The sequence below is a fragment of the Phoenix dactylifera genome, chromosome 7 (genome assembly GCF_051530095.1).
Source record: "Phoenix dactylifera cultivar Ajwa chromosome 7, Ajwa_hap1_PhDact_Kaust_v1.1, whole genome shotgun sequence".
NCBI classification, from domain to species: domain Eukaryota; kingdom Viridiplantae; phylum Streptophyta; class Magnoliopsida; order Arecales; family Arecaceae; genus Phoenix; species Phoenix dactylifera.
This window is the reverse complement of record NC_143196.1, coordinates 7,548,565-7,575,975: the sequence shown is the minus strand read 5'-3', so window position 1 is coordinate 7,575,975 and position 27,411 is coordinate 7,548,565. Positions and strand designations below refer to the sequence as shown.

The 27,411-nt window shown below is 36.5% G+C and overlaps 1 protein-coding gene across 1 annotated transcript; it reads left to right on the top strand.

Annotated features, from left to right (window-relative positions):
- The first annotated feature begins 16,821 nt into the window (after positions 1–16,821).
- Positions 16,822–23,036, top strand: LOC103714921 (uncharacterized). Its single transcript, XM_008802390.6, has 3 exons — positions 16,822–16,979; positions 20,718–20,874; positions 22,808–23,036. Exons 1-3 carry the CDS (start codon positions 16,977–16,979, stop codon positions 22,852–22,854), a joined length of 207 nt encoding a protein of 68 aa, XP_008800612.1. The 5' UTR covers positions 16,822–16,976; the 3' UTR covers positions 22,855–23,036.
- The last annotated feature ends 4,375 nt before the right edge of the window (positions 23,037–27,411 follow it).

Genomic DNA, 27,411 nt, shown 5'->3' with positions numbered 1-27,411 from the left:
CGTCCTTCACCCCTCTCCGATTTTTGTTTTCCACCCAAAATGCGTTTACAGAATTAGGAGACACCCACCTCATATGCGCAGGCTCTGGAACGAGTCTTTCCGATGTGGGATTATTGGGCCTCACACCTTCAGAAGGAGCATCATCAGAGGCAGCAACTTGTTTTCTCCTTGTGTTGGTGAGGAGTCTCAAAGGTTGCTTTCTTTCAAAGCAACCTAAGCTTTCGAATGTTGACTTCCTTTTCTTGTGTCAGTATGATGTAGGTGGTGAGTCACAGCATCTTCAAAAGGCATGGAAAGGAGGAGGGATTGTCGATTTCTATGAAGAAATCAAGGAGGGAATGGAACCATCAGCATTTGTGCTTGGTTGAACCAGACTCAAAGAATTTGTTGTCTCCACTATCGAGAAGCACATCCGGGTTTTGGGATTTATGGGTTATTGGGTTGGAGATGAAACCGGATCCAAAACAGGCACCTCATCTGCAGGAGAGCTTCAGGAAACCCATCACTCAAAATACTCAGCACAGGCTCCACAGCAGCTCAATCGGATCCTCTAATAGCATCATAGGCTCTGGTACGTAGGAGTACAGGATCGCATTGCACTGTGGATCAAAGTAACCCATCCCATCAAGAAAGTCCTGGTCAACAAAAAGGTGTAGAGGAGAAGAGATACTTATGGAGAGAGACAAGGTCATTTTGAATTTTGAAAGCCGCCTCCACTCCAATCATGCCGTGGAAGAAAAGGCGCCCCACCATAGAAAACAGATCGCTGTACAAGTTGGGTTGTGCCTTTAGTCAATCGGTCCGCAGGGGCTACCCTAGTCGGCAGATTGACCACAGGAGGCAATCGGAGAAGACCTATAGTTATCCATCACGAGCTCTGTAGGGAGGTTTAAAGTCCTAAGGGGCATTACCGTAAAGACCCAAAAAATCGACGTGGTCTTTTTTGACTAAGCATGTGTTCAAAAAGGCTAATGAGACCGCAGACTAGGTAGCTTCTTATATGGCCAATCACTTCGAAGTACCGTGTGGATCAGAGAGGGGGTTGTCTAGAGTGCTTTGAGACTTATTGTTTTTTGATTTTATTGGATGTATCTGTCCTCGAACTGTATAAATCATTCGTTTTAGCACAAAAGAAAAAAGACGGAGTCGACATGGTCCTGGAGCAAAGAAAGTTTAGATAGGAGAGGAGCTCCGGCAACCAAGTTAAGGGTCACAATCTTTGCTATATAGGAGAGATCACCACAACTAAGCTTGATAATCTTTGGGATAAGATTAAGGCACTCACAGAAGATCAAGCCTCCTGATCCATCCCAACAAGTGAGGATGGAAGAATATTATGAAGAAGGCCAAAGCTTGACATGAATTTTCAAATAGAGGCCAAGCTTCTAGACATAATCAAAAGACTAGAGAGCATGATTAGGGCCTTAAATTGAAGACCATGAGGATGACCACCATGCCAAATGGACCAAGACTCCACAGAGAGGGAGAAGTGAGAGGATTCAATGACTCTCTTATTTTGAGCAAGAAAAATATCCTTCCTTTTCGAAAGAGGCACAAGAGAACTATTGGGTCTAAGGAACCTAGGCTCCCAAAGGAAGTTAGATAAGTAGGCTTGGAGGGCTTTAACAAATTAAGCACTAGAGATTTGTGCCCTATTGGAGGTGAACACTAATACTAGAGCTAGACATGAAAGTGTCAATGGTGCTAGCTCGAACCTATGCATCTATGGGGAGATACACAAGGAGTTTTTCAGACTGACTACCTACATCCACAACCTTCATATTTAGAGATCCAGCAAGAGAAGAGCATATCTTTGAAGAATGACCATACCCTCTACAAAAGAAACAAAGAAGAGCATTTTACTCTTCGCAGCGAAAGCAAGGCCCTTTGGGATGGGGGGAGAAGATTGAGGAGCATTGCCTCTTTGGGATGGGTGGAAATTGCATTGCTGGAGGAGAAGATAAGAGCATGCTTTTGTAAGATTTAGCAGCAAATAATGGAAGATAGGCACTATTTGAGGAGAAATGAGATGTTGGGCCAGAAGAGAGAGAGGTAGGAGCCTTTTCGAGGATCCTCTCAAAGTTGGAGATTTTTGAAGCCTAAAGATGATTTTGGAGATGCCTCACCATTAAAATTACCACATTCACTCCAGAAGCCATGGAGTGGGGCCGGTAACAGGCATGAAGAGGAACGGGAGACTAGGGTCATCGCCATTCCCGCTAGAAGAAGCTTCTGGAATGACATTTCTCTCTCCGGACATTGCTCTTTTGGAGTCCACATGCAATAGAGTTCTAAGTGGGTAAGGATGTTGCTTCCTCGAATGTAGGAGTAATTAATCTTTCCTTTTTTATCATATGTACACGCTCCTCCCCGACCCAAAAAGGAAAGCGATGGAAGTAATTGATTGAGATTTTTATTTGTCAAAATAAAGTCAATCCGTCACTTTTCATCATTGTCTCATAAGCTATTATTATGTGACTACATAAGTATATTAATTTCCATTTATAAAGATTGTACTTTTCTTAATTTTGTAGTCATAAAGGGGATTTAGGTGTATTATAGTTTGCATCTAGAATTTCTTTTTTTTTGCTAACAGTTTGTTTAACATTATAAACTCTAATGTCATCAACTCACTGCTATCTTAACATATATAACTCATGATCTATGCGATGGATTATTAGTTTAAATATTTTATTATATATTTTAACAAACTAGTACAATGAAAACCATCTACTCTCGTGTTTAATTGATACATAAGTTAGAGACCACTAAAACATGCAATTTTATATTTTTTTAAATATTTTTAATAATATAAATCATAATATTAATCTTTGACTTGGATGTTTTAATATTGATTTCGAACTTGAAAGGAGTAGACACCTCTTCCCTCCAAAGGAGCATAGTTTATATATATATATATATATATATATATATATATATATATATATATATATATATATATATATATTAACATATTTATCGTATATAAATATTAGCATCTTGTATGTGTAATGCATGTTCAAGCATAGGGTTGGAGGTCTTGGACACATGGGGTCCTGCTTGATTTCAACTTAAGAATGGACCAATCATCATAGGCGATTTATTAGTTAAATAAGGACAACAAGAGAAAGAAAATGAGATAGTTTTGGGGATCGATGGCTCAAAAGGATGGTCGAGCCAACAAGAGAGAAGGGCCTTAAAAAAGAGATCAATGAAGGGGACTTGCAGAAGTGATTGATAAAAGGCTAAGCTAGTTGTAATACTCCATAATCTAATCTAAATGGCTAGCCGAAAGATATTATTTGGGTTTCTTGATCCTGTATAAGTACCCAAGATTTATGTAGTACATAGTTGAAATGTAAATAAATATACACCCGCACAAATCCTTATATACTTCCTCCATTAAAGCTCTAACATCTTAGCCAGGTCTAAATCCATTCACAAATACCATAAATTCAATCACAAATACCATAATCGGCTTGTGGTCACCCTCAATGGACCCGTGCCACATCTAGTCCATATAGGCCGTGGGTCGAATCTGCTTTGATTCCATTTGTAGCAACCCAAGATCTCACGTAAAAAGACGAGCCAAAAGGTATTATTTAGACTCCTTAGTCCTATATAAGTACCCAAGATCTCTTCGGCAAATAACTCATATGGGACCAAACACAACATATCATATTTCTACGATGGATTTGTGATACGTGTAATTGAATTTGACTAGATTTGAATCTTTAGCCAAATAAGGATGCAAGGGCTTAATCTGGGGAAGTGTGTGAGGATCCGTGCGAGTGTGTGTTTAATCCTTCATCGGTTATTTGCCATGGAGATCTTAGGTACTTATACATAACTAAAAAATTCAAAGAATACATTTCGGATAGTCTTTTTGAATGATATCCTAGGTTGCTACAACTAGTGGCAAGAGAGAGGGCAGGAAGTAGGGGGCAACACATTTCCAAGCTAGGTTGTACTCTGACATGAGTACAAAGGGGACCAAGTCAAGCAGACAAGGAGAGGGTTGCAGTGGGTGGTCACCTAGAATAATTTTAAAATCATGAAGATATGCAAAACTATTATTCATAAAGTGTAGCATTTTTCTCACACTAATTGAAAATTGTTGGATGTGCAAAAACCAACCAAAATTAGTATAATTCTTAATGATAATCTTTCTCTAGAACAAACCACTACTATATGATTATGCTAAGCTTCAATTCTCAATTAAGTTCCCATTATAAAACCTTCAACATACTTTGGAAAGAATACATCATCTCAAATAGCCTAAGCCATTGACACATCATCTTCAAATAGCATGGATGGGCCGTTGAGTATCTGGCATAGGCAAGAAGAAGAGATAGACAATACATCCATCACAACAATCAAATTCAACAAGTTTATGGTGGTCATCCTTCGTTACATGACCATTCTTGTGCACAAGCAAAAGCTGGCTTTCTTCAAATCTTTTTTCTTGTGATTTCCCTCTACAAACTCTCAATAGTTTTTCCTCTCCTATCTCTATATAGAACAAATTATCTGTAACTTTCTCTACTCCCAACCTCATCTTCTTGCATATGTTGTTGATTCTGTAGCCCTTTAATTGTGCAGCCTAGCCTATATATTGTTGATCCTACTGGCTTTATGTTGTCATAGTTGAGCCTCAAAAGTTAACCCAAGTTTTCAATGTGGATGTTTGGTTGGTCCAGTCATTTGAGGAAAGTCAAGAAAGTGAAATAAAGGAGAATGGGCTTGGAAAGAAAAATGGAGGCTATTAAGGGGGAATCTATGAAAAATAGGCTTATAAATGCTATTTAAAAAGAGAGTAGGAAAGTCTGAAGCACATGCACTCATAGAGGCACAACCTCATCCGGACATCTATTGCCATTCTGAACAATTCATGTAAGTAAACCAACCGACAAACATAGCAATGGAAAAGGACTCCTACCCCCACCCTCACATCTATTGGCATTCTCAAGACTTCGATTAAGGAAACCAAGTGATGAACATGATGATATAAGACTCCTATGAAGTTCTTTCTTCACCAAAATTTAAACTTGTTCAACCTATCATATATTGCACTAGCCAAGATAGTTTTTGTCAAATGAAACTTTTGTTTAATTCCAAACTATGAGAAATCAAGCCCAAGAAGCAATGGCAGAAAGTGATCAGAGATTTTTATTAGTCAAAACGAAATCAATTGTTGTCGCCACCTTCCATCCTTGTCTAAGACGTTATTATTAGGTGTCTAAATAAGTATATTTATATTTACCAAAAATAAGTATATTTAATTTTGTTTATATGGATGTCATGTGTATACTTTTCTTAATTTTGTGATCATAATAAAAGTGATCTAAGTTTTATGCTATAGGCATTATAGATGGCATCCAAGATTTCTTTCCTTTGCTAGATTGTATTTTAAGCATTATAAACTCTAATGCTATGAACTCTTTTCACCACTACCATCAAAGGAAATGATGAGATTCATTGCTAAATCTTAATTTTATTTGGTTTGCTTTTTGTGCTGGTCTGTGTTACTTATATCGTGTCCTAAGCTCAAAAGACCTATGTTATTGGTTGTGTCCATGCATGGCTAAGCATTAGAGTTTGACTTTGTCAAACCTTTGGAAAGCAGGCATTAGTTTCCTATTTTCTGGTGGTTTTCGAATTTGGGTAGGAACCAAACACTTGTTCAGTCCATTTTCTTCCTAAGAGGCATGAGTTTTTACACCACACAAAGAAAGAGAGAGAGGGAGAGAGGGAGAGAGGGAGAGAGCTTCTGGCATCCTTATATAGAGGAAAGCTTTGGGCTTCTATTTTTTATAACAAAGAAATTTTTCTTCTTTCTGAAAAATTCTTCTTCCTTGCTTTTTTTCTTGGTGTTTGTTTTGAATCCTAGGCTTGTGCATATGATCTACATCGAGTAACATGCTGTTCTAGAGAACTCTTATTGCCACCAAGATAGATGGAGATTTATGAGTGCTTGAGAGACATGGCACAAGTGAAGATGAAGTGGAGGTTGGTAGAGCTTGCAATGATTTGGTTTTTGCTACTTAACAACTATTATTTTGTGGAGGCAGTGCACGAGAAGATGGCTAAAGGGCTACCCAATAAAGATTTGTTCAAATCGCAGCATATGCTTAGCATTTCCCAATCCAAGCAGACACTACCAAAACCTTCAAAGCCCTATCATCGTGGCTGTAATTCAATTTTTCGTTGTCGTATTAGTCACTCACCATCAACAAACAATGAAGGCGAATAAAACTCGAATGATGTATCTAAACTTTATTGGATTTTTTCTAACTTAGTGTCTTTCATCCTTTTCCTCCAGTATTTGGATGTAGTTTCTTGTGCTCTACGTGTTTGGCATTCTGTGCCATGTTATAATTAATAACATATAATATTAATTGTTACTCTTTTGAAAAGACCCCTCCTTTTATCTCTCTCTTCTCTTTTTTTTTAAATTTAATTTTCATTTTCTTTGATGTTTTGAGGTGCAATGTAATTCTATTAATCTTTGCAAGTTATACCACTAACATAGTGAGGAATATCTCCCTAGATTCTACTTTATTTCATCAAAAAAGATTCTTTTTAGGTCAATCGAAATCTCCTCAACCAAGTACCAACATATGAGAAGAAAAAATATGAGATAATGATTGAGGTACCATGTTGGTCATCTATGCCGACTGTTTGATGAATATTTTTTACATGGTGAGTCTAGGTATTAACCAATCGAGAAACTTTTCTATATATATTATTTATAGATTTTCTTATATCATAGGTGCAGGGATGATGGTAGAAATAAAAAATCATCTTTCAGATAGAACTAGTAATCTCTTTTTTTTTTGGAAACTAGATATAATACGCGTGCTTATGCACATGGATTCAAGAAATAATAATCTATAATCTAGGCTAATTGTAAGTTATATCAGTTATGAAAAAATTAGGCATAGAATTTAATAAAAATCAACCTTTTCAATGAAGAGCATTCATATGCAACTCCTATTGCCATTTTTTCAGAAAAAGAAGTCCTTTTGTCATTTTTAGAAAAAAAAATTGTCATCCAACCTATCAAAGGTTTCATTAAATTAGCAGCCACTAACTCCAGTGTTATCAAGTTTTGAGTTTTATAAATTCATATCATGTAGGGTTGAAGAGAAGCATTAGTTTTTAATGGAGAGGTTCAATATGGGCATCATTAGAATGGTAGAAAATTTGGAAGATTATATAGATATTGTAGATGGGGCATTTTAAGAATAGAGAAATTTTCACATGCTTATTTAATAGGGGCATGATGAAAAAGCTGAAAATTTGAAAGCTTACAAGTTATTATGGCATGGGTGCATTCTAACAATATAGAAAGTTATCACATGCTTACTCCCACACACATATATTTTAAGATTTTTAATGTAGGACTTTTTCTATGCATAAGAGCTGCTGGCCAACCTTAGAGATGGTGCCACTATTTCAATAGATTGTCAAACTTCCAAAAAAAGTGTAGCTTGTGCAACATCAAAATCTTCCATATGTAACAAGCATTGGAATGGTGTAGATATATTTAAATATTTATGTTATATATAGTGAATGACAGAAGTGCTAGACTAGGTTAAGGAATTGAATGATTGATTAAATGTAGATCAATGCAAAAGGATTACCGTTGGACCAATCATTCTAAAACCGTACTCTGATAGATGGGGTCTAGGGTATCATCCTCTAAAAGAGAAAAAAAAGTAGAGGGTGGTAGGCGATGAAGCATGCCCAAAATGCAAACAGAGAGTTGTTCCTTTTGATCAATTTTTTTTTGCAAAAGAAGCTTCTCAGCAATATAATTACTTTAAGCATGTAATTTTGAATGATGTAATAAGATGATGTTGATATATATAAAATCAATTTTGATGTAACTAAGAATACTGTGGATGTACTAGAGAACATTTGTATTCTAACATCGTCAAGGGTTTGAGGGTGCTAGAAGAATTAATGTTGATAATGTCAAATGAGCTAGGAAGAGTGAAGGTCTCGTTGAGAGGTAACAATGGTTACAACTCCACAAAATCCTCTTCCTCTCAAAGCACTCACACCCACTACCTCCATAAGAAGGAGAAGGATAACAAGTCAACGATGTATGGACATCTCATTGAATAAGTAGTGATGAAGACAATGAGAAGCCCGATGGGTCCTGAAAATGTAGATTCACTTTGACAAAGGATGACATAACAGTTTAAGATAGAATGGTCGACTAGATGTGGCTTCAACCATTTCTTCCTATGAAATATGATAATTACTTTATTAACGTGGATCCTAGTATCTTCCAACTTAAAGATTCCCAGCTAATCCGTGAGTAGTGGTCCACCTTTGCCTTTCTGCTTCTAACCCTGTCTTGCTCCCAACCGGAATTCATCTAAAGTCTTATGGCTGAGGCTAGCGAAAGGGTTTCGTGAAGGATAATAAGAACGGTTTCAGAATCGTGGCCAAAGGGCACGAGAGGCTATCTGAATATTCGCAAGCATTCAACTCTGACAAGTGCATATTTGGACATTTCATTGTCATCTCAACTGACAAGGATGTTGAAGGGCATCTAGATTCTCAAAGATTTATCATTCTTCCTCTTGAACCTCGAAACATGTATTGCTAGCTAGAAAATATTATGCTTGCTGTCCGCATTATGATAGGCCTCCAATAAAAAAAACTTATCTAATTTAAGACAATTAGGAAGAAATGTTTTCTATGAGCCCACCACAAGACTCCCTCCCCCAACTCTTCAAATTTTTTTATTATCTTTCTTCACAAATAAAAGGATTTTTATAAAAATGATTTTGTTTCTTCATCTGCATCTTTACATCCTTTAGTAATACCTGAATCTTGTATGGAGTGCAAAATAGGACAATACTATGATGTATCTTCTTTTGAACTCATGGAGGTAGAATATATTGATGAAGACTCAGAATTTGTATAGCTTATTTGAAGAACAAGAGCAACCAAAGGACCACACTATCGAGAATATTGAGGAAATCAACTTTAAAACTCTAGACAGTCCTAGGGTCATAAAGATAGAGATCAAGTCAATTCTTCAATTAAGAAAGAAGTTAATTTGGTTCTTGCTTGTGAATCTAGATGTCTTTGCTTGGTTTTATACTAATATGCTAGGCCTAGACTTTGAAATAGCAATAAGCAAACCAAATATTAAACCAATCTAACAAAACTAAAAAAGTTGCAAATGAAATTGGTACTAGAAGAAAGAAGTAATGAAGCAACTAAATGTTTGATTCCTGAGAGTGACCAATTAACTTGAATAGATGGTGAACATCTTCCTAATTATCAAGAAAAGGTTCAGTTTGAGTTTGTGTTGACGATTGATATCTAAAAGGAGCTAGCCCAAAGGACAAGTTATCCTTATCCATCATTAATTTATCAGTAGACAACACTATAGGATGTTGTCTGTTATCATTTATGGATGGATTTACAATGTATAATTAGATCAAGATAATGGAAGAAGATATTCAGAAGATATCATTCAACTACACAGTGGGATGTTTATTGCTCCTGTGTCGTAGGACTTGTAGCTCGGCAGTCCACCGGGTAGGTTTGTTTATCCTTCGACGTTTCGAGTGTCTTCTTGGATAGTTATAGCGTCACAAAGTTATACCATTTGGATTAAGGAAGTAGATCTGCCCACTGAAGGGCAGTAACTATGTTATTTTATGATATGATGCAAAAATAATTTAAAATATGAGTGGATGATATGCCTACAAAATTTTCAAAGGTTGTTTATTAACCTGCAAAAGTATAAGCTGAGACTAAACTTGACAAAATATGCATTTGGAGAAAATTCTGAAAAATTTCTTGGTTTCAGTTTCAGAAAGAAAGGAGTAGAGGTCAATCCTTTGAATGATAAAGCCATCTTGAAAATACCATCCCCAACTAACTAAAAGGAGATCAAAGAATTTCTTAATAGAGTTCAACATATCAGCAGACCTATCGCCAAGTTGACTCCAATTAGTAAACCAATATTTAAGCTCCTTAAGAAATGTGCTCCAAAAGAACAAAATTATGAACATCAGCAAGCTTTTATCAAAATTAAGTAGTATCTCATGAATCCACCAGTGTTAGTCCCTCTTGCTCCTAGCAAGTTGTTATTTATATACTTGTCCATCATGGAAACTTCAAAGGATTGTTCTCAAATATTATGTTAAAATAGCTGAAAAGCAAAGAACTCTCTACTATCTCAATAAGCATAAGGTAGATTATGAGGCTAGGTATATTGAGATTAAGAAGATTTGTTTAACTCTGTCTAGCAAGTTTAAAAAGTATGTTATTACATCTTAGTTTATCCTATTGTCCTTATTGTAAAATTGGATTCCGTTAAATACCTGAGTGAGAAGGGAGCGTTAACTAGAAGATTAGTAAAGTGAAAAATAATTCTCATTCAATATAATTACTTTCATCACTTAGAAGGCTATCAAGGGACAAGCCTTAGCTAACCATTTAGTAGAACATGCACTCCTAAACTACTAACCACTTTGCATTAGCTTCTTCAACGAGAACATATTACATATGACTACAGATGAGCTACACCACTATGATAGAGAAATTTGGACACTCTACTTTAATGGGAGAAGTAACAAACATAGTATTAACCATAGTCAATGGGTTGATCTATTCAAAGGATGATCGGTGACCAACAATTATCCATTTGGATTTTTACTGCACTCATAATATGATAGAGTATGAAGCTTGCATTTTAAGGTTAGAAATGGCACAAGTCTAAGAATAAAGAAAATTGAAGTATTTGCTGATTTCAAGGGATTCATTTAGCAGAGTAATAGCAAATATCAAATGAAGGATTATAAGCTTGTTCCTTATCACCACCAGTATTTGGAAGAACTAATAGAGCATTTTGACATTAACGAATTTCATTTTGTATCCAAGAAAAGGATAGGTTGGCTTTTGCCTTAGTTACTCTTGCAGCTCGATTGAAAATAGGCAACTTAAATTATTTATAGAAACCAAATTTTTGCCTACTTACTATTGTGTTTTGAATGACGATGGCACTATAAATAATAAGCCATTCTTTTATAATATCAAATACTCTTAGAGGACTTCACTTACTCTGAAGGAACAATAGATACAAATGTAAATACTCTTAGGCAAATACCAATATAATATGTTATTTGTACAGGGATTCTCTTCAAAAGATCCTGTGAAGGTATGTTTCTAAGGTGCCTAGATGTAGTTGAAGCTAGAATTGTTGTTTAAGAAGTTCATGTTGGAATTGTGGACCAGATATTAATGGGTTTGCACTAGCCAAAAAAATCCCTAGTTAAGGATATTATTGGATGATAAATGAAAGAGATTGTTATGAGTTTTTAAGGAAGTTCCACCAATCCTTCACATTTTGGGTGCACATTGGCCATTTTCAATATGGAGAATGGATGTGATGAAAAGATCAATCTGAGAGCTTCAAAAGATTATAAATTTATCTTGCTGGCAATTGACTATATGGGCCCCCAAAATTTGTTTCTTGAGATGAGTGCTCATTAATTTGGAGAGACTTGGGATACACAAATGAGAAATTTATCATGATCATGTCAAATTCACCATATTATAGAGGCTCTTTTGTTTACACAAATCCATGCTTCTAAAAAACTCAAGAATTCACCCTTAATTACCCTAAATATTGCGTCACCTCCAACTAAGAGACTTTTAGCCATCAGTGCTGAAAGGAAATATAATATTCATAACATAAAATTTGAATTTCATTAATTTGCTCGCTTAGTATATTACACTACTTTCCCTTAATTTACATCACTAAATAGAATATTGTACATGATTTTACACATGATGTGATTAGAAGTAAAGGTGCATATATAATGGAAAGAAGAACTTGGATCTAGTTTACTGACATGGGGATCCATCAACATCTTGGTTTGACTTGCCCAATTTAATGACATGAAGGTGATTTTATTTGCACTTACGCAGTTTAGTGACATGGAGGTCCATTTAGAGTTAAACTTGCCTAGTTTAATTATATGGAAGTTAACTTGGATTTAACTAGAGTGAGAGGACTAAATTTAGTATAAACATGACCAAGGTCAAAGGACTAACCTCCTCTTGGATTTGATTTAATGAGAAGCAAAGGATTAACCTCAGCTTGAATTTGATTTGATAGTGTTAGAGGACTAACTCCAATATGAGTTTAACCAAGGTCAGAGAACTAACTTGACATAAATTTAGTTTAACCAAGGTCAGAGAACTGACATAAATTTGACTAAGTTAGAGGACTAACCCTATTTGGATTTGATTTGACTAGAGCCAGAGGGCTAGCCAATCTTCAACTTGACTAAGGTCAAAGGACTGACCCTAACTTAGATTTGACTAGGGTCAAAGGACCAACTCTAGCATGAGCTTGAGTAGGATCAGGGGATTAATCCTAAATTAGATTTGGCTAAGGTCAAAGGACTAACTCAAAGATGAGCCTCACTAGGATTTGAAGACTAAACTTGACTTGGATTTGACTAGAGTTAGAGGACTAACTCAAGCTACAAGAGGAAAAGGGTCACAATTAGAGCTTGTGAAAGGTTAAGTTACCAACTTCCATGTATATGATTTTAGAGGACAAAAATCATATTTTGCATAATGGATATAAAGGACTAAATCCAAATTTGACATTGAATGGGAACAAAGGACTAACCCAAATTTGATTTAACTAGAGTCGGAGGACGAATTTCAATTTGGAAAAAATTTGATTAGTACCAGAGGACTAACCTTGGTTTGAACTTCAAATAGGTCAAAGGACTAATCTTGATTTCATTTTTATTGGAGTCAAAGGACTTGCTCTAGTTTGGATTTGACCACGGGTAGAGAACTAGTCTTAGCTTGAATTTAAAGAGTGCTAGAAAACTAACCTTAATTTGAATTTAGTTTGAACTAACTCTAAATTCACTGAGTTTGGGAGATCTACATAGAGGCCAAAGCTAGGATGTCCTAGCCTCTGATGTCCTCCTAGAATTCCACTCCCACTTGGAGTTGTCGAAGAGAACAGACTCTCATCGGAAGTTTGTTGTAACTAAGCACGTGCGGAGCATATGCCCAACTCAACTGAAGTCTTATGGTTCAGTCTAAGCTGGTCCATATGGACCAGGCTATCACATCTATACCACCTTCCTCATCCTCCACCCCTAGCTTGGCATCCTCCACCTCCTCTTACCTAGCATCTACCACCACCACCACCTCTCATGGCATCCCTTAAAAAGGTGTAGCACCATCAATGACATAATTTTCTATAAACACCCCATATTTAACATTTATATTTTTTTAAATATGCATTTCATGTGTTCGGAGGGTAGGTTTTGGTATAAAAGTAAGGTTGCTCCATTGTGATTTAGTATCATAAATTTAAAATATGGAAGCAGTCTTTCTGCATGCAAAAATAAGTTTATATATATCTGACCCTTCCTAAACCTTGCAGTAGTGAGAGCCTTGTTTACTAGGACTCTTTTTGAAGTTGATTGGGATCCTATAAGTGGTGCTGCAAGCAACTCAAATTACTGTTGTAAGCTAGCCTACTTGTTTGTATACCTACAGCTCTAATTGCATGGTAGGTTGAGTTGCTTATTACTATGCAATTAAGAGCTATTATGTAGGCGAAGTCATGGTCAAAAATAGTTGCAGGATGAGTTTTAACTGCTCAAGTAATCCTAATTTTTTTTAAAAAAGGATTTTCTCTCTTTTCTTCCCCTATCCTCCCCCACCCCACTCTCGAGTCTCTCGTTGCCATCAACCTCGAGGCCATTGCCAATTCTTGCCTCCTCCACCTCGGACTTATACTACAACTGACCTCTACTCCTCTTCTTCCCCTCTCCTTTCTGCCTTGCTCTTGAGTCCCTCGTCACCACTGCTCTCAATGCTACCTCCGACCCTCCCCAACTCTCGGTAGCACATGGCTTCTTCTTTTGCCTCGAACTTTATTGGAACAGCCTACTTGATGCCCACCCATTTTGCTGCCTCATTAACCAACACATTCCTATGAGCCCCTACACACTCCTTGTCTTTGCCCAAGTTCTTTGCCCTAACCCCTTTCTCCAACCACCCTCATCTACGGTGTTGACCTCTGCCTCCACTTTGCCTCCTCTTTCACTATCACCTATTCCTTCCACCTCTACATCATCATGAACTACCTTTGGCCCCTTGCCATGCCTCTCTCCCTCACCTTCTCCACCCTCCTCAAGACTTGCATTGTTGCTTGCTCCGTTCATATGGCTTCTCATGTCCACAACTAAGGCCCTCACCATCAATAGCTTCGACACCAATCTTTTTATCCAGAACACTATCATCTCTATAAATATTGAGTGCTCCAACTTGGCATTTACTTGCAAGTTGTTCGATAGAATGTTTGTTAGATGCACCCCACTTTTCCCCAAACTCTCCAAACACAAGAAGTAAACATTTTGGTAAATCAAATACTATTTGCAATGCATCTTGAGTTGCTGTGCAATTTCAACTAAAAGATTCTGAATAGCCCCTTTTTATTCATTTCATGTGTTCGATCAAGTTGCTAGTTGCACATAATAACCTTCCATATATATTGTTGAATGTATCTTATGATCCAACAATTTGATATTAAGGGTTCTATTAATGAATGCCTTGGGGACATTTGTTAAGAGCAATGGTCTAGTTATTTTTAGCGATATGGCAAAGTTTAATTGAAGAATGGCGTATTCTCTACGAACATCCATATTGCATAATATACATTATTTAGTTTTTCTTTATATTTATCAGTCATGCTTATCTAGAATCGATTTGAACCACTCATGTGGTGACAAAAAGGAATTAGTGCAATACATGGTGGGTTGGTGATTGATCTTAAGAATTTTAACAAATTATAAGGAGCAAATTTGTAAATATAAGTAATAATCAAAATAGCATATTCAATTATAGTTACTCAACCAATGGTAATAAAAGACATTACCATTGATTAAAGAGGGCAATCACCTTAATAAATAATTCTAAGGCATCCATTGAAATTTTTCTTATTGTTCTCAAAAAGCATATTCTTTATTAATATTATAAAACTAGGCTTCCATATATGTCCACAAAATCTGCCCATTTTAATAATCAATAAGAATGATGCCCATGTGCGATGCATGGGGAGCTATTGAAAATATAAATATATTTCAAAAAATAGAATGAAAAATTAATAATAAATAGAATATATTTTATAAGTAAAGTCCTAAAATGATTAAGAAATTTTTGTCCAACTAGAATATATTTTTATAAGGATTTTTTCACATGCCAATAGGGCTCAGTAAAAAAATAATTAAAAGGATTTTCTATATTTTCTAAAATAATTAATAAGATTTTCCATATTTTCTAAAAGAATTAAGAAATTTCTAGATTGAAGAAAATATTTTCAAAAATAACTAAGAAGTATGCTTCCTAAAATAATTTTTTCTTTAAGAAATTTCTAAATATACGGCTTTAGATAATTTTTTCTCATAACTTTTTTCTAATAGCTTTCAATGCATAGGGACTCTAGACAAATGGATTCAAATATTTCTTAAAATTTCTATGTCCCAAAAATAATTTATGCATTTTCTAAATAGGGCTCGGCAAAAATTAAATAAGAAGAAGTTCTGCATTTTCTAAAGTAATTAATAAGAGAATCTATGTTTCCTAAAATAATTAAAAAATTTCTACAAAAACATTTTCTAAAATAATTAAGAAAGCAGGCTTTCTGAAATAATACTTATTCTGTAAAAAAAATTCTAAATGGATGATTGCCAATAAATTTTCTTATGTTTTTTTCTAAAATAATTAAGAAGATTCCAGTATATGGTGATATTCTTATTGGCTTCCGATGCATAGGGACTCTAAATAGATTCCTTTCTATTATTGTGTTTTCCAAAAATACTTTTAGATATTTCTAAATATATTTCTAATATGTTTAGATAACTTCAAGATATGTTTAATATACTTAGATAATTTTAACATACCTAGCTTCAAATATTCTCTATAATTTCAGTAATTCCTAAAATAATTTTATGCATGGGAAAAATATTTTTTTTCTAAGTAATTTCTACATGGTAACTATAAATGGATGCCTTACAATCATTGTATTTTTCTAAAATAATTTAGATATTTCTAATATATTTAGATAATGTTAACATATATAAATATATTTAATATACTTAGATAATTTTAACATATCTAGTTAACTTTTTTTAAAAAAGATATTTTTCTTTAATTTTTCTTTAATTTTTTTAATTTTACTAAATTTTGAAGGAGGGTTGAGTTTTCTCTCCTTCTGGCATAGAAATAGATATAGAAAAAAGATACGAAAAGAAAATCAACTTTTAAATTTTTAAATCTTTTTATCAAAAATAGTAAGATCATTACTTTTTTTAATCAAGAAACTCCAAATATAACCTCGTTGTCTTGTTCTCACCTCCTATTTTGCATTCGGGGTAAGCTTGGAAGGTGTTTCAACGTTGATTGCTAGGAAATATAGAATGCTAGATATGTCAAAGCCTGAGGAAGAAGTAGGGAAAGAAAAACTAAAACAAGAGAACATAGCACTAGCTTATCCTGTTTCCTTACAATCGTACTACAACCAAACCCAAACCCAAACCCAAACCCAAACGATCCTGAGCCCATCCGACCCAAACCCACACGTATCAGACCGGCAGAACGGAGCGCGTAGGCGTTTGACCCCTTCCCCCATAAATATTTCGGAGCCCAACTCCAATTCCCAAAGTGCCTAGATCCACGTGTCAAAACAAGATTGGTTTCCTATACGTCGACCGCGAATATTAAACCAATTATCTAGTGAAACATGGCGTGACAGCAGCTGCTCCGGTTTGGTGGATTTGCGCACCGTATATAACCCGGAGGCACCGCTCGATCGAAGCCCATATTTGCACGGCGACGCGTAGCTTCCCCGGCTTTTCCTCCTCTCCCTCCCCACCGCTTCCTACCGCTTCGACGCCAGGATGGTAACAGATCTCCCCCTCTTCCGAGCAAACCCTAGTTTTTCTCCATGAGTTTCCTAATGTTCTGCATGAATTTTGATGAATCTTTGCTCTCGGTTTTTCGAATTTGATCTGTCGGTCCCGATTCGCGGGATCATGTCGTTTTCCGCTGATTTTTTCTTGGATCTACCCTTTTTTTCCTTGAATTCGTTTGAAACGATTCGATTGGTAGAGATTTTGATGTGTTGTTCTTGTTTTTGTGTTGGATCCCATCTTTTGATGCGTGGAGGTCGTTGACTCTCTTTTATGTTGAGATTATCGGTGATTATGATTGGAGAAGGAGAGTTTTGATGAGTGATGTAGTGGATTGATTTGGAGATCATGATGTTTTGGGATGAATTTCGGTAGATGAGGATATTAAAGTTGGTTTTGATTGCTTTTTCTTTCTATATAGAACATAGAAATTATGGCTTCTTACACTTTGATTAAAATTAGCCCATGGAAAACGATGCATATTAATCAGGAGAAAAAAAGGAAATGAAAAAAAATAAAGGTTTTCAAAAGGAAGAGAGATGCTTTGATTTTCCAGATTGAAGATGGTTGGGAAAGTTGAAGGGGATGCAATAGCTGTGAAGGCTGGTGGAGTTTGGGTACACATCAGGTCGGATTTTGGTACATTTAAACTCGTTATGCCAATGGAATTTGCAGTCATGTTCTTCTTCTAAAGGACAAATAATCTCATATATTGGCTTTTAGATATTGATATTGTGGTTAAGGTCGTCGATGTTGAGGGTCTTAGGTGTGTTCTTTCCTGGTTTGATACTGTTTGAGCTGGGTCATAGTGATGGTCCTATTCAAAGGTAATTAAAAAACAAAATAGCTCATTCAAGACCTGGACTATTGACGTGTCTATGTGCCTTGCATGTGTGATATTAAAGGTTATTCCTAATGTTTGGGAATGCCGATAATTTGGCACGACATGTGCATTAACATGATGTTAAGTGCTGGACAGACAATAATATTGACATGGTTTGACCCTTACTATATCAAAAACAGCATCTGAGCCGGACAAACGTTAATGTTGACATGGTTCTAGATCTGCATCTTCTGCTAATGCTTGCTGTATCAAATAAAATTATGTTTTTGATGACAACATTGAATGCTTTTACTTTTTGGAATGTATCAAGCTTTGAGTCTCTCACAGGTAAAGGTTGACAATTGTTTGCTGCATCCAAAATACTGGCTGCATGGAATGCACCAGGGGCAATTAGATGGTGTTAGGGCTGAAATCGGCTTGGAAAAAACTCTGACCGCATCTGTATTTGAATCCAGATTAGATCAGATTTGCGTAGAAAAACCACGATGCAATTGGATTTGGATATAGAAATCGAAAGTTTTTGGATATGCATATGGATCTTAAGTACTTTTTGATTTATGCAAATAGTAGGGTTTTCTTAGATTTGGATGGTGACATCTTTTTTGTGTTCGGATTTGGGTATCTATACGATCAAGTATTTTTTTTCGGATTCAGATATTGAAATACTTCACATTAATTAAAAAGAAAATTTTCTTTTGTTCAAATTATCCATAGTAGCTTGCATAATATTTTCATGGACGATCATACATTCTTGATGACCAGGAAGATAATTATATGTATTCTCCTTATAGGATACTTGTGATAAAAAAGAATGCAATCTTTATGCCTAAATTATATAGTTTAGTATTATTCTCTGTCTTTTCCTAAAAAAATAATCCATATCAAATTTTAATAATAGATCTGATTTATATCTGGTGTAATATCTGATTAATATCTTTATCCATTTAGAATAAATATGGAAATCATTTATCCAGTTTGTATCCCTATCTAAGAACATATATTAATACAAATTTTCGTGTCCATTTGATAGCCATATATGTATTTAAATCTACTGAATAAGTATGTATGAATACAGATAAGGATATACTATTATCGGATCCATCACTGATTTTCTGGCCTAGATGGTGCGGAAGCTATAGTAATTTATGTCAAGTCGATTGTCTATGCTTGACAAGCGTAGTTCCCTTGGTTCTAACAACAGGATCAAGCTTAAACTGCCTTAAGAGTCACTTTAGACCTCAATCTAATGGATATCATTTGGCAGGTTGGATTGGGTGGAATCTGTTGTGAGATTCGTCTCTGTTGAGGCTGAGGGGCTAGTCCTGTATCTCAAAATAGGTCCTACCAGGTCTCATCTGGACAAGTCTAATTTAATAAAATCCATACTCTTGTCTCAGTTAAAGCTGATGGACTTTTGGTATGAATTGGGGATTGACAGTGTTTGTTTTATCGAGAAACGGGCAGCTTCTGATGCTAATGAAAGCATGAGATACATGGCATGTGTGTTTCTCTATGTCAACCCAATTGTCTCTCAGCATTTACCTTAAGGGAATTAGCTAGGAGAGGGAAGATGGATCATGTATGAGCTGCAAGTGCATCATGATAGCTCAATGCTCAGCTTGATCTAGATCCATCTGGAATTTATTTCAGGTCATTATTTGCATAGCCTATAGGGGAGAATTGTGTTTCTAGCTTAAAGAGCCTTGATTTTTTTTTTCTTTAAAAAAATCTCAGTTTTGGCAGGTCCATTCAGGTTTGATCAGGTTGGGTTTTATTTCATGCAATTCATGTCTTGACTGATTGTAATTTAGGTCCCAGTTTGTGTGCCTATTACTTAATGCATGGTTCTGCTATGAGTTGGGACCACACCATATAGAGTATGGGCCCCAACTAAGTCTCCTTATATGCTAGCAAATGTTTTTTGTTATTTTTTCTTGAGCGAGATTTAAGAATTGCTAAATCAATTTTCAATTACCATTGGGCCAAAGCTTGTTCTCCTTATATATTAGCAAATATTTTTCATTAATTCATTTTTTGAGTGAGCTTTAAGAGTTACCAAATTATTTTTCAATTACCGTTGACTGATAGGAGAGTATACTAACTCGGGGTTTTGGGGGGAAGTGGAAGAGAGAGTAACAATAGTTTAGAGCAGCCTAATCAATGTTTGGCTGATTCTTAGCTCTTATGCACAGTAATGATGATTGCTTGCGAGAAAATTGGATGGGGATTCTAGAAAATTGGTTTTTGTACCCATACATGGTCAGATGACTAATGAATGGAAGAAATTAAATGAGAGAATTACAAGGAGAGTGATCAAAGAGGGTGTGAATGCATTATTTAAACCAAAAATAGATCTGAGGAAAAAAGTGCTGCACATAAATTAGGCAAATCAAATAGGGATGAGAAAGTATAACATATGTAAAGAAATATTAAATTTTAAGCTTGGTGTATGCAAAGTAATTGTTTCATCACAAGTGATAAATCCCAACCCTGAACATGAGGTTTTAACTTTCTGGCACAAATCTTTTGAAATGTTGGGAGCTGACAGTGGTTCTTGTTTTATACAGTAACGGCACAGGAATTTTATGTGAGATTAGGAACATATAGGTCTATCATCTTGCTGTTTAATTTTTTTTGGTCTCATAATATAATGTCTGTTAAGATTTTTAGAGCATGATATAACTGCTGATTCTTGAGTTAGTCATTAGAAATTTTAACTAGGTCACTCCTATGGATTGTATAAGGTTAGAAGCATATATATGCTGTTGTATTTTCTAAGTTTTTCCTTGTAGTTTGCATGACTTGGTTTTTAATCTTCTCAATATTATTAAAATCAATGCAGTTTGATTTTCTATTTACTATGATGGATTGATCTCCTTGGACAGACCACTTCAAGGCGCCTTGCAGACAGAAAAATTGCAAAATTTCAGAAAAATATAACAAAGAGGGGTTCTGTTCCTGAGACAGCAGTTAAGAAAGGAAATGACTATCCTGTTGGGCCCATTGTGCTCGGGTTCTTTGTCTTTGTGGTCATCGGATCATGTATGTTGTCCTAACCAGATCTACTTCATATCAGAATTCTGACATACCTTCATTCAAATTTTGTTGATATTTTCTTATTTTACATTTTTTATTATGATCATTTAGTTAATATTAAGATTCACATATCAAGACAAGTAACTGGTGTAAATAAGAAAGTAAACATAGGAAAACAGATGCATTGAAGATTTGAGTACATTGCTTTCTTATATTCTTGACCTTTTTTTAAATTTTGTGCCTAATTCTGTTATAAATATGGCATCTGAACAACTGTTGATATGTGAGAGTGCAGTTTTACAAGAACAACATGGCATTTGGAAACATTTATGGTTTAGTTCTATTTGTAAATTCAGCCTTTCTTCACATTAGCATTACCCATGTGTTGTTGCAATGCATATCCATTATTATTATTATTTTATTGTTATATCTTTCATGTGCATGTCCATTATTATGCCCAAGTGTTGTTTTCAAGCTTTGTGTCTTTTACATTTATCTCTTATGAGCACATTGATTAAACCTTATACAGCATTGTATGTTATGGTGTTTTTATGTGTCAGTGTCTCCACATTCTCAGCCGCAAGGCCTTTTCTTAGTATTTACAATTCTCCTACCGGGGCACCTATTTCGTTAGGGTGGCAGTCAATGTTTATTGATTTTTTTCTTTCTTTTCTTTCTTGGTTTTGTTTTGATAGTAGTAGATGGCCGAACAAGGCTGCAGTTACACACCCTGGGCCTTCCACACCTGCTTGGCCTCATTGGATCAAGCTGCTGGTGCGATGGTAGGGCCTAATGGCAAGCACACAATCCATTACAAAAAATAGTCCGGCCTGTCACAACTCTTAAAAAGACATTACAAAAACACTGGTGGTGTGGGATGTTGACATTTTGCACCACCATCACCGCCTTCACCATTCCTTCCCCTTCAAGAGGTCTGTTGCCGGACCTTAAGAATGGAGCCAAAATCATCATCATCATGTGATCGATATAGAACTAGGCACACTCCCATGCCTTATCGAGCTTCATATTGGGCTGCAAGAATCTCAATTTTAGTAGAGAGACATAGTTGAATCAAGATAGAACTCTTAGAGAGAGAGAGAGAGGAGAGAAGAGTACACAAGATAGAGGTTGGGAGAATGGAGAACAGTATTCCACTAGAAAACACTGACAACTTCTTGCTTGATGGTTTACCATGTGTCAATGGATGGTTATGATATGTACAAGTATCATAAATTTAATGATTATGACATTGAGGATCCATCTCTAAAATATTTTTACTCTTTTCATAGAAGTCTAGAAAAATATCTAGCTCTCTTGCCAAATTTACAGGCTTCTAGAGAATAAAGAATTCCATATACCTCTAGCTAGCCCCTTCCAGAGGGAAGATGCACATCAAGTGTTTGATAAAAATGCATGAAATGCTCAGTCCCTGACATAAGGTGGGAGATAACAAGAGGATGAAAGAAATATTAAAAAAATTTGGTCGGCCTAGAACCTCAGCCTACTGCTTGAGACCCTGAGACAACCGGCTGCACAACCTGGCCATGATGCCGGGAGAAGCCAACCCAGGATGGCCCTGGCCAAGAGTGACGAGCACCGGGCAACAAGCAAAATTCTATGAACTCCAGCTCATTTATGGGAATAAATTAGTAGAATGTCATTCCATTTTTTCCATGTTCATTGCTTTAATTAGGCATCTTAACGAAGGCCTTGCTTCCATGGTATACTAAAATCTATTTAACTCTCGTGTACCAAGATAGGCAATCCCCCCCGCCCCAAAAGGAAAAAGAAAAACATCATCCCCGTCTTTTTATTCCAGTTATATGTTTGTCTCCGAAGCAATTACGCATTCAAAGAACTACTGTGATTGTAAGCCTGTAGCACAATTATGGATTTCAAAATAAATGTTAATGTGTCTTTGACTCTTTTGTATTCGCAGCTATATTTCAGATAATCAGGACAGCTACGAGCGGTGGGATGGCTTGAAGCAAATGACTGACAAAACTCTTGCTAAGTTCGTGATTGATGGTCCAAATTTTAACCCAATGTTGAATCGATATCTAAAGAGAAGTTTTAGGGAGAAGCTGTGTGATGTCGTCCTGTTTACCTTCTGACTAAATCATGATTAGTTGAAATAATAAAGGGTGCCTTTCTGCTCCAACTAAAAATTGGCGTTGCTTGCATTACTCTCTCTCTCCCCCCCTTCCCTATCTTGAGTCATATCTTGTGCTATTTGATCAATAACAGCTGGAGCTTGGCTGCTTTTTTCTTGAAAAAGAGTAATTTTACCATATCTGAAAAGATGTATTGTAATGTGGAATTTGATTCACAAGAACTTGTTCAGTGGATGATATGTCAGAGAGGGTGGGGTGGCCTTCTGCTTTTAATTTGTTACGTGTATTAAATGGTCACTGAATTAGTTAGCATAATTAAAAGTGGAATGAGATCATAATAGAGGCAACAGATGGTGCATGCTGAACTATTATTTATCGTGCACGTACAGCAAAGAGAGAATCAGAGAACCACCCCTTCTCCAAGGTCGCTCATCGCACCCAAAGCTGCAAGTCCATTGATTAAATCATAACAGTTGCCAGATATATTGGCCTGATTATTTTGTCTAACAATAGGATGATTCTCCTAATTTTTAAATCATTGATTAAATCATAACAGTTGCCAGATATATTGGCCTGATTATTTTGTCTAACAATAGGATGATTCTCCTAATTTTTAAATCATTGAGCAAAGGTCTGCAGATTAACATGATGCTGGGGTGATGCTATTTCCTCGTGTACCACATTTTCGCGAATTTGCCTGGGGCATATGAGCACGCCACCCTTTACGCCTTGGATTTAGAGTAAATTAACACGAGCACACCACCCTTTATGCCTTGGATTTTAGAGTAAATTACAAAAAGTTTCTGAAGATTTACGTTTATTACAAAAACTCACTAATTTATAAAATTTATACTTATATCTATTTGAATTAATGGTATTAGTGAATCCGTTTATTTCATATAAAAAGTTAAAACTGTCTCTGAGTGCATGTTGAGTAAAATACAAAAAGTCTCTAATATTAGATGTAAATTATATTTGCATCCAATAATTTAAAAAATCTATGTTTATCTCCTTAAGGTCTATTTTTATTCAACATTTTAACCTATAACTTAATAAAATATTAGCCAAACTACTAACTTAAATAAGAGCTAAATGCCATATCAGAAAAAAGTTAAAAAATGACTAAACTAACTTTAAGTGATGTAACATCCATCTATGGAGGAGAACAGCGGTGAGATGCCATGGGTGTGAGTTTGATCTTGATGAATTATCAGAAAAGAGCCATGTGCCAAGAAAAAAGCAATCTAGATCTATCAAAAGGTAGATGCCAATAAAATTTTCTACTGTCAAGATTTTTATTGCTTAAGCCAGCCTGTCCATGGTCTAAGCTAAGTTATGGAATCCTAACTGATGCATCCTTCAAAAAGAAAAGTTCTCATGCCACTGAGGTGGTAGCCTAGTGGGAGCGTGGTCTTACTTCCAACTAAGTGATTCCAAGTTCGAAACAAATGGACGTCGATTAAATTGTGAAGACTAGATGCTCCCTGCTCGGACACGGGGTCTGCAAGGGCGTATCGTTCTGCTGGTAGCCTCGGTGGTGCTAGGTGTGACGTATTCACACATGGTATTCGTGCCGGAGCCGAGAGGGTAACCGAGCCGGGCCCACGGGTGGGGAGGGTATGAGTAAAACCGGCCGGGGTGCCCAACATACGGTCATTTCTGCCTACATTGAACATTCTTCTGGCGGGATGGGGGCCTAGTGGGAGCTGCTACGCGGGGGTGGGCTTGTCCCTTCCTCCCTCCTTCCCCTTTTTTCAGCAAAAAAAAAAAAGAAGAAAAGTTCTCATGTATGTACTGCTTTGAATCCTTTTGATGGTAGGCGGCCTGAGCTATTAACATATATAAATATAGGAATCTTCATTCACAACAACAATGTTAAGTAATCATGTCTATAGTATTTGACAATTCTACACTTGCCTAATTTTGAAGAGATCTTTGAGGTGGCATGTGATGCATTGCATTTGGGGATTGGAGGAGTCCTTAGCCAAAAGGGACACCCTATTGTGTTTTTTAGTAAAAAACTCGATGATGCATGAAGAAGATATTCTACTTACAACATTGAGTTTTATACGGTTATTCAAACTCTCAAGCACTAGAAACATTATTTGTTACACAGAGAATTTGTGTTATTCACATATCACGACTCTCTGAAACATATAAATTCTATAAATCCCCAAAAGAAACTCAACGCCGGTAACGCACGATGGGTGGATTTTTTGCAGCAATTTAATTTTGTATTGAAGCATAAATCTGGGGTAGAAAACCGTGTGGCAGATGCTTTTGAGTCGTAAAGCTCACGTCCTCATCACTTTATCTGGAACGGTTACTAGCTTTGAAGTAGTCAAGTCCCTTCATGCAACAGATCCTTATTTCGGTCTATATTTTTGGAGTTATCTAACCGACAGTTTCAAAATCATTCGAATTTCTGTTCGCAGGATGGTTATCTGTTTAAAGGAACACGACTGTACATGCCTGTCACTTTATTGCGGCAATATCTTATCAGGGAAATACATGGGGGAGGATTGGCTGGCCATTTTATTTTGGTCGTGATAAAACAGTCGCAATGTTAGAAGATCGTTTCTTTTGGCCGTCACTTAAACGTGATGCTGCAAAGGAAATTAAACTCTATCTCACATGCCAGTTGGAAAAGGGCAGCAAGACTAACGCAGGCCTCTACACGCCTCTGCCTCTTCCTAATGGCCCGTGGGAGGATCTCAGCATGGATTTCATATTGGGGCTGCCCAAAACGATTCGTGGTCAGGACTCGATTTTTGTTATGGTTGACCGGTTTTCCAAAATGGCACACTTCGTGCCGTATTCTAAATCCTCGAATGCATCACGTGCTACTACTCTATTCCTTCGTGAAGTAGTTCGCATGCACGAGTTACCTAAGATAATTGTCTTCGATAGAGGCATAAAGTTTATGAGCTACTTCTGGGAAAACCTTATAGGCGAAACTGGGCACTCGGCTGAAATTTTCTTGCGCCTTCCACCCTCAGACGGACGGTCAGACGGAGGTTGTCAACAGGAGCCTTAGCAATTTGTTGCATTGTTTGGTACACAATCATCTTTCTTCTTGAGACGTAACCTTACCCGATGCTAGATTCGCCTATAATAGTTCTGTCAATGGAACCGCTAGTCTTTCTCCTTTTGAAGTGGCTATGGGAATTCCACTCAACTGTCGCCCCAGTGAAAGTGGCAAAGACTTTTCTCGTCACATCCAGACCATTCACGAAGAAGTGCGAAGACGTCTAGCAGTCAACAATGATATTTACAAGCAGCGTGCTGATTTACATAGGAGGAAAGTGTAGTTCATGGAGGGTGATCTTGTTCTTTTACGCCTTAAGCCTGAAAGATTTCCTCCCAACACGTACCAGAAGCTTCATCCGTGTCGTGCAAGTCCTTTCAAAATTACAGCGTGTTTGGGACAAAATGCCTATGTTCTTGAGTTGCCTCCTGAGTTGCAGATAAGTCTAATTGTGAATGTTGAAGATTTGAAGATTCCATTATGGTGATCGAGGATATATACCATAGGGCCAGCGGTTGCTGCCAGAGGATGCAGTTGTTGCATGATATCCATCGTCTGCTGGGCAAATGTGTTGTATTCGGGTCACCCACGTCTTCAGAGAGGCCAATAATGCTGCAGATTGGGTGGCGTCCTACGCAGCTTATCACTCCAGAGATTTTATTTGGAAGACCTACTACTCTGTATTGCCTTCCTTGCATTCTATTTTATTGTTTGACTTTTTGGATTGTACCTACATACGGTGTGGAGGAGCTGCCGATGTACCCCAAAAAAATAAAAAAAAAAGATTTGAAGCTGTTTAAAGGACACCATGAAGGTGTTGAAGTTTCTCTACCAATTTCCAAATTGCCCACGCGACGTGCAACAAAGGAGCAAATTGAAGAGATACTGGATGATGCCTATGTGTCCACTAGAAGAGGAGGATATCAGAAATTTCTGGTTAAATAGGTGAAAAGGCCTTTTGTGAAAGAAGATGAAGTTTGGCGTCTCAATCCGGATCTTTATAAGAAATATCAGTGGTATAACTTGTCGGAGCCGAGTTTTTTTGCTGACGGGGGAATTGATGGAAATCAGAAGCAATTACAAGAATCTCTCCTCAAGATTCTGGAATTCTCTGCCATGGACCGAGTCAACTCTTTTCGCTTTTGATGTTTTAGTTGAGTTGTATTTGAATTTGATTTTTAAATTCTTGTTGCTGGATATCAGCTGGTTAGTTGTTAGCTAATTTGAATTCCCTTGTATCGTGGCCTCCTTCCTATAAAAGGACGAAGTTTCAATAAGAAATGGGGGAGCTGAGATAATATATTTTCGTTCAAAGTGGGATGCTTTCTTAGTGGTGTGATTCCGGTTCTTTTGAGAGTTCAGAGGTTGTGAGCCTCTCCCCTCAATGTCTTTTTCTTAGTG

Excerpts from the sequence above, each read along its gene's own strand:
- LOC103714921 (XM_008802390.6), top strand. Across the intron at positions 20,875-22,807 it reads CTTTGTGGTCATCGGATCAT|CTATATTTCAGATAATCAGG; the intron begins GTATGTTGTCCT and ends TTGTATTCGCAG.